This window comes from Aulostomus chinensis, chromosome 12, assembly GCF_037954235.1.
Source record: "Aulostomus chinensis isolate RoL2024-O1b breed Wild chromosome 12, RoL_Achi_v1.0, whole genome shotgun sequence".
In the NCBI taxonomy this organism is placed as follows: Eukaryota; Metazoa; Chordata; class Actinopteri; order Syngnathiformes; family Aulostomidae; genus Aulostomus; species Aulostomus chinensis.
The window spans coordinates 19,113,845-19,122,643 of NC_141331.1; the positions used below are offsets into that span (position 1 = coordinate 19,113,845).

General features: G+C 40.5%; 1 protein-coding gene across 1 annotated transcript in view; it reads right to left on the minus strand.

Moving 5' to 3' along the window:
- The window catches only part of ubr3 (ubiquitin protein ligase E3 component n-recognin 3), a 45,278-nt gene that overhangs the window by 4,510 nt on the left and 31,969 nt on the right, over positions 1-8,799 (minus strand). Inside the window, exons 31-36 of the mRNA XM_086220695.1 lie at positions 6,553-6,658; positions 4,895-4,995; positions 3,289-3,413; positions 1,357-1,464; positions 993-1,118; positions 606-785 (exon numbers count right to left, since the gene is read on the minus strand). Of these exons, the coding sequence (XP_086076821.1) occupies positions 606-785; positions 993-1,118; positions 1,357-1,464; positions 3,289-3,413; positions 4,895-4,995; positions 6,553-6,658 (746 nt within the window). The remainder of the gene's footprint in view (positions 1-605; positions 786-992; positions 1,119-1,356; positions 1,465-3,288; positions 3,414-4,894; positions 4,996-6,552; positions 6,659-8,799) is intronic.

An 8,799-nucleotide genomic window follows, 5' to 3' on the forward strand; every position in this document is an offset into this window, starting at 1 on the left:
CCACTATATTTATCTATGGCCTTGTGAATAGAAATGAGCTGTTACATCAATATAAGAAATTTTCTGTTTGTCTTTTGGACCGTGAGGCCTCAGAAAAACCCTCACAGCTTAAACTGTTATCCATTCATGTTTTTTCTTTGTTTTGTTTTTTTTATATTTTCTAAGCCTCAACCGTGAGGAATTTCACTGATGCCGTTATTAAGGCAATATTACAGAATCATGACAAAAGGTTTTACGGAAGTGCTCTGTATTTTATTTGTTCTATGTATTTTAATGCTTTCCTCTTTGCAAATACACACACAGGCTGCATTTCAAGAGAACATTCTGGATTGATAGCATCATATTGCGGTAGTTTTGAAATTTTTTCCAATAATGTCAAATATTTGCAGCCAGGAGCCAACTGGACAATGACTGAGCAGAACAAAACATAAATTCTACATTTATGGCTGATGTTCTATGCTGGGGGTCTTGGCTTTCTTCTCTCTGCAGCAGGAAGACTGTAATAATTCAAGAATGTATTTAAAGAAAAAAAAAAAACCCTCACATTCCCTTTTATTTTTTTCAAGGATTATGTATATTCTGTCAACTGCTACTCACACACATACCAATGATTGTTCAGCTGGCATCTGAGAGAGATCTTTGACCTCAGCACACCACTGAGTGACCAAGTCGAAGGCGCTGACCACCCACTCCAGACATGAGGCACTGTGCACACTGTTGGAAGCTAGAGAGGTCGAGGGTAGGAGCCCCAAACACGCAGCCAAGGACGAGAACTCCTCCCCCTCCTGAGAAGGAGAAAACAACTGGTGTTTTCACTCACGCCTGTGATTTGTAAGATGTCAGATGAGGTAGAGTAACAAATCAATCCTGCTGGACGAGACTTCCTCGAAAAAAAATAATGTAAGTAAGATGAGCAGATCTACAGATCTTATGTGTTGCTGCAAGGTTACGGCGGTTTAAAGAGACAGGATGACATTGGTGATAAAACGTACCGAGCATCCGGTGAGGTTGTCTCCGTAGAGGTGATGCTGCAGAAGGCAGGAGAGACGAAGGAAGGGCAGGCAGAACTGCTGGAGGCTGAACTCGATAGACTGCGGGGACCACACACTGGAGCTCAGCTGGAGGGGGAGACAACAGCAACACTTGATCAATAACCAGCCACCAGCTTGCTGATAATATTGTGATGTATATCTCCCCTGGAGATGATTAGAGACATTAGGCCACAGTCTCAGGAGAGCAGCCAATTCTTTCTTCAGGGAAAATTAAAGAGCAGAACAGAAAAGGCAGGCTAGCGACAGCACCATCTCGCCTGCAGTTGTATTCCAGAGGGCTAAATGGTGATTTTTAGAGACTAACCATTGATGTGTCTTCTGTGTTGACCTTGTAGAAAGTCTGGTCCCTGGAGAGTTCACTGATAATGTGACTGAGCAGCGCCTCAAAAGACTTCTCTGCGTTTGCAGCGTTCTGTGCCAGAAAATCAAAAAGTTAACATTGTCAGCCATACATGAAAAATTTTCTCATTCTCATTCACTTGCCGAATCTCTTCTCTATACGTCAAAATTACATTTGGCATAAGGTTGCTTTTGAATTCAGTTCAATGTATTTTTAGCCAGCGATAAAACCTCCTCACATGGTTAGAGTCCCTCCCAAGCGTTCTTCTATGTCCCATCTTAAATACAGAGGTTGCGCATCTTTCAGGGAGGAACTCAAGCCCCTTTTAATGGAGCAGACACCAAAGCTATTACCATTATATATGGATTGTTATACATGCAATTGTGAAATAACACTTAAGAATGCTGAGAGCTGCGTCACATTAATTTGACCTGTAGCTAAAATCAGCTGGAACCATTTTGATAGCTTGCTTCACACCAGTTTCAACAACAGGTGAAAACTGATTCAGCGGATTGTTTCTGGTCAAATATTCAAAGGTGTTTTTGTTGGCACGAGTGACAAAATCGAAGAAACAACTAGTTTTTTAATCATTAAATTGCTGGTTTATTTTATCATCATGACTTCAGGCATCACCGTCCCTGCGCTCTTGCTGATCTTTGTCTGCCACTGAAAATATAGGCCGCTCCCAGGGAGTGTTCAGTTGGGTTGAGGTCTGGAGATTGAAACATGACTCTGTCCTTTAACAAACCTACCAAATCATTCACAGATCCTGTCAGGAAGAAGTGGCATTTATTAACTTTCTACACTCATTTATTCCGACGTTTTCCTCCAATGCTGCCTATTTTAATGATGGACCACCTTGCACAACAACCTCTAGGCTTTTATAAACAAAAACAAAAACTAAAATGTCACATTTTCACACCCACAATAGCAATCTATATTCAGTTTTTACATCCATGACTATCACTTCAGAGTACTTCACCCGCACATCTTCTTGGTCTCATACACAGGGGAGGCCAGGAGGCTACACAGGGAAATATAATGACTTATGCAGAAGAGGCAGCGGACAATAATTCTTTCCATACAATATAACATCTGATAAGCAGTAGAGACATTACTGACTGTGTGTTCTGATAAAAATTCAACTGCTTTGGCGAGGATGTTATATAGAGGAAAGGCTGCGAGCATTTATCAAGCTGAAGGTGGTAGAATATAAAACAGCGGTCTTATCTCGTCTGCTGTCCTTTGTCATAGATTTATAGTGCAGGAATTTCAAGTCCAATAGTTTTCCTTCCTCTATACTCTGATCTTTGTTCAGAATGCATCCCCCCCCCCCAACAACTTCAGTTTTAATTACAACAGCAGTGCAGAAGGGTTGCAATGGTTTGAGGCATCTTAAAAAATACCACAGGATAGTAGGTTTTAATACCATGAATAACCAAATTCATTTCACCCAACATGGATGCAGTTGCTACTGAGGCTTTACAACCAGCTCTACTGTTCATGATTGTGTAGTAGGAGGACATTTGTGCACACCTCCATTATTGACAGAACCACGCTACAGGGGAGGCTTTCAGCTATTTATCTTTTGACATTCAAGCCAGCCACTCCCTAATTCAGATTTAATAGACTGAAGACAAATAGCCAATTAATGCAACACTCTCCAGCAGTCACACCTTTACAGATAATGAAGATCGATACAGTCTGCTGTGGAAACCATTTAAATGAAATCGGAAGGGGCTTAATTCATCTCAATACCCGGTCTAACAATGATTTAGTGTGGTTAGGGGCTGGTTCTTGGGAACAATCACCTGGTTCAACAAGAAGGGGGCGTGTGGATATTTAAAGCACAGGTAAGGCTGAAACTTTCATTACTCCTTCAATGTTAACGGTCACCTTTTTGAGCGCTCCAGACGTGCTCCAGGCCTGCCTCTCCTCCGGGCTGAACATGGTGGAGAGTGCAGACAGCGCCTGGGTGAACTGCAGGTTGTACAGCATTTTCACCACACAGGTGAAGTGTTCTACAGGAAGAGAGGGACACACACACTTTTAAACAAAGCCTTGGGAAAATGTGGGAAAACTTTTTTTTTTTACAAATTCAGTACTTCAAAGGTGAAGGTGACATAGGTATTAGACTACAGTTTATAAAGACTAAACAATGACTAGCATATTAAAAAAGTGCTGCCAGCTATTCACTTAAGTACTTTATTGGTTAAAACAGTCTACATCGAGAGCTCAGCTCAACAATGTGCAGGATAATTCATGTTTCAGGTGGAAAATATCGCCTGAATTCTTAATGACTAAAAAGAGCAAAATCCATTTGTTCTCCTCCACAGCAGCAGTACTGCTGAAAGCTCCAGTGTTCTGTTCACCATGACACATAATTATGGGTAACATTTAAAAAAAAAAAAACAACACCACCAAATAGATGCCATGTCTTCATAGCAAACAGGCGCAGAGGACTCATATGAAAGACTGGGACCAATCATCCTTTTTTTCTCTTTGAAAAAAAATGGACACAGAGGTTTTCTGGCCCCCCATTCATTACGCTTTGTGCATGTTAATTAAGCCATTATGACTTCATTCACATGCATTTAATTGCTGAACAGAAAAAGAAAAAAAAATGTTACTGCGTCTGTCAAACAATCACTCCATTAATTATTCTTTGTTTTTGATTTGTTTGTTAATTCAATTACGGGACCAGGGATGAAGCACATAAAATAATGAGGCACAATTTAGAGAAAAATCGAGGAAAAAAAACCAACCCTTTCTGCAAATGATTCATGCACATTTAACATTTATCTTAATTGTTAAAATACAATCAAACATCAGAAACTACACTTTTCAATGAATCTACCTTTTCCATGTTACAATATTCTAATTGTACGTGCAGGAACTCAAAGAAATGCAGTCATCAGTTGGGACTGGCGAGGTCCATGCTAATGCCTCAACACGTTTCTTTTCTTTCATCTCCTTAGGCGTGAGTCTGGGAACTAACACCCACAGACTCCACCTAAAAAATTGTATTGTGTTTGGTATGATGCGTACGTGTGGTTGGTCTTTGTTCATTATCTTGGATGTCAGATTTCATTTTATGTACTTACCTGAAAAGATTAACAACAGCAAAACCATACAAAATGTTCATTTGCAAACTCTGCTACTTGGGAGTTACATGGCACACAATGGAAACATCAAACGGGGGGGGGGGGGGGGGGCGTTGCCAATGAACAAGGCAAGAAGTCAAGCATAGTGTCGTGTAGTGGGTGGAGTACAACTGAGTAGTTTAGCAGACTTGCTGCATTTTGCATCAAAATAGCTCACCAAGATGTAGCGTCCGCACTGCCATGGAAGGCAGGGACTCAACTGGCATAATTTGAGTCACTTCCTGCTCAACAGCTTAACTTCTCCATTGAAAGCATCTATGCTTACGAGGCAGCGGCCTTTGTCAGCAATCTGACTTGGTTTGTCTTGTAGAACCAAAAGCCAGCCATAGGAATTGTACCTTTTCGCAGCGGCTGTGGCATGGTCAGCACGAAGATGATCAGTAGAGATGGGACATCTCTAAACAGCATGGGTACCTCAGGTCTCTCTTCATCAAAGCCACTGCAAAAGAGCAGAAGAGCTTTTAATTGTTTTCACAGTTCAAGTGTGGTCTTTTCGCTACAGCGACAGAAATAAAAGTATTTATCAACTAAACTATAAACTACATCTTCATGCGAATGAACCAGTACTCTAAATCCATTATCAATGTGGTAAATATTTACTCTTATTAGCCTCAGAGTAGTAGAGTAGGCCTTAGAGAGGTATGACTGTGTTGTGTGTACGGTTGGTAGATATGTGTTCTGTTCTTTTCTCTGTTTTTTTTGGGGGGGGGGGGATTATCAATTGTTCGTTCCATGAAACTTTTGTAGAGTGCTCTTGGAAGGCAGGAGAAAAGGAAAGGCTCTCCAAAAATGCAAAAGGATCTTAAAATGTTTCCTTCCTTGTTGAATAATATGAAGATGAGCAAGCAACTTTCAGTGGTTATCCCTGGCAGTTGCATGTCTAGTTTTAAATAGACTTGACAAATAGATCAAAAGACAACTTTCTTATTTTTCTTTTAATTTTTGGATTGTGTGAAGTCTTCATTTTAATGTCTTCTGTTCTGTCGACAATTAAGTGAGGTTCTAATCTCAGCACTTGGCTCTTGAAAGGCCTCTGGGGTTTTGAATGAGAGGGACTGCACTTAAAGAATAATACCCTCCATTACCAAAGCACTCACCAGTTAATTCCACAGTACATCGAAGGAAAGCCTTTATGGATGGAGCTTTCAACCCTGTCAAGACCACAATGTACAGTCTACACTGTGTCATTTTAATACAATCCTCTTCAATTACTCTCATAAAAAGAAGGCAAGAGCACTGATTTGCATCTGTGTTGAACATCTCTCCCTGTCCTATTTAGCTAGGCTAGTTCAGGGTTGACTGCCTGAGGGTGGCAGTGATGGTCCTCTCTCGTGAAACCTTCAAGTATTTTTAAACACCAAAATGGCCCCTCAGAGAGCACTTTAATAGTAACAGGTGCAAAAGCTGTCGTACAACACTAATAGGGAGGAGAAGGTTGTTAAAGCTCATTTTGTTTTGTATCGTGATGCAAGTTGGTTTGAGACCTGACAACCAAACATTTGCAGCTAAAATAGCAGGTTCTGATGTATGTTTAGAGGATAGATAAAAACAACACATGTGCTAGCGACTGTGTTTTTTGTATTCTCTTAAGTATGGGTTTGGGTTAGAGTTGGATGGGCAGCTGGGAGCAGAGACGGCGTGCTAGTACACCATTGGAACGGTGCAGTTGTTCTTAGTAAAGTGAATTTGACAGGGTTGTTTTGCTCTCTGTGGAGTGCCCAGTAATTTGCCAGATGTAGCAATTATTGGTAGCTATGGAAACCACACATGGTCCTTTTTCTGAATTTAGCTCCTCTTTGTGTGAAGGGAAAATCTGTTGGGGGTAGGAAATGGAAGCGTTTAAGAGTGAGGACAGGAAATGGTGGCGTTTAGAGAAAGGACAAAGTGGTGCTTTGTTTATGTGAGGGAGAGTAGCGACTGAGGGGTATGTAGGATGTAAGAACAGATGTATGGATCTAATGTTAGCAGAGCTATTTAAGAGGGAAGAAGCACTCACTCTGCTTCTCTGCTATGCGTAATTAGAGTCAGCTTAGTCCAGGGGTTGTAGGCTGAATCAATGCTGTACAGACGCATATGCATGGCCAACACATGGAACAGCTGATCTGAGAGATAGGGGAAAAGAGCAAAAACACACACATCAGTATCATTTTCCCAAAAAGGTCCAACAGGGATTATGGAAGATTGTCACTCTACTGTAACCCCTACAGATCGAGTGATGAAAGCAGTTGACTGGAGCTTTGGCTCAGATAAAACCAGGCCAGGCCAGATGGGTACATGGTGCTGCTCAGTAGCCTCAAGCAACTGTTTGGTCAGGTCACACCTGTTCACTGTGAAACTAAAGGAACATGAAGAGAGACCCCCTGCACACACTGTCTCTCTCTCTCTCTCACACACACACACACACACACACACACACACACACACACACACACACACACACACACACACACACACACACACACACACACACACACACCACAGCTTCAAACCTGCTGAAAGTTACAGTCAACACAATAAAAAGGACAGGATGTTGGCCTACTTGTTTTGGATTCTGCATAACATATTCAAAGTTTGAAAAGCAAATTAAAATACTTTCCTTAATCATGAAAGCAACATAAACTATAAAAGTACAATGAAATAGGAGCAGTACATATAAAGCCTGTTTGAAACCAATATCACAACATTTAGTCTTGGCCTCTGCAATAATGCACCTTCTGCAGCTGGGCGACACTTCCAGACAATCAATGAGCAACACTAATCCTGTTTGATTTTGTTTTACATGGATTTATGATGCTGTAATGCAGAAAAGTGCTTCAAACAATCAGCTCTGCAGATCCGACTTTTGTGAAGCATCAATACTTAGAGCAACACTGCCCTCCACAGGTCAATTCAGACACAGCATACCATATAGATACCACTTGTCCTCGCAACGGTTAATTTTCTCTCTCCCTTCACTACCAATCATCACTCAGCAGGAGTTAACCTGAACTAGGCTAGGAGAAAAGGGGAGAAAGACAATAAACTGTACTAAATGAGGAGTTGGTTGATGTTCGTCATGAAAATTCATTGGTTTTCAGATACAAATAGCATCTTTAAGCTTTAACAACCAGTACCTGAGCACCGTTCTTGGCCATGAACTGTGAAAGACGAATAATTTCATTTCAATAGTTCATAAAAAGTTGGACTACGTCTGTGCTAAATGCTGTTTTAAAGCTAGATAAACAGTCAAGCAGATTGTTTCAATCGTGGGAACAGAATAGTGGACAGGCTTTAATTTGCAGTAAAGAGGAGATGGTGAGTGACAAGTGGAAACAATTCTAGGGTAATTGGATGTGTCATGTATGCCACAGAGGTGCCACAGAACAGTCCTCCATTCTGGGGATGAGTCAAGTTTCCTGTGAAGCAAAATCTCAGCAACGCCAAAAACTCTTAATTGCAGTCAAATCAACCTGCTCCATTAACAAAGTTGCAGTCGTTCAGTTTGGCACATTGGTCAGATAGGATTTTCTTTTTGCCATCGTTCTGATCAAAGATATTAAATTCAGTAGGTTGACCATTTTACATAAACTGACATACATGCATGTCCTAAAAATGCCCATTAAATCCTCCACATACCGTTGCAATCCTATATTTATACTTAAATTATATAATCATATACATTACATTACCATCTTATTTTTATCCATACTCTTATTTATTTCCTGCTGTTGTTTATATTGCATTGTTGTACAGGGCCACAAAAAACTTGTGGCACAGTATTTGTATTCTACAATGGCAATAAAGACTTGTTCTCATTCTTCATATTCTTATAAATACACCAACCTCTTTTTATTAAATATTACGTGTACTGCTGTTGTGGGCAGTATGTTTACAGTTATATCATGAGGCAGCAGTAAAACACATCTTAATCAAAGAGCAAAACTATACACATGTTCATTACATGAGAGTGCGCTCAAAAGCATTTTTAACTATGGATCAGGCATGCGTCTAATATTAGGATATGATGGGTTTATGATCAAGATATGGAATCTGGATCAGTACGTGGATCTGCACCATCATGCTGACATCTGATACATAAAGAGAATACCACATTCCCGATTCCCAGCTAGAGATACCCCATCTCTAGTTTTAATCTCATTTGTCAACTTCAATGAAACAGAACACAGAACAATATATAAAAACATCATTCCTGCATCTTAAGGGGCATTTTTCTTCAGTTACAGAAATTGTTAAGCAGTGTAGA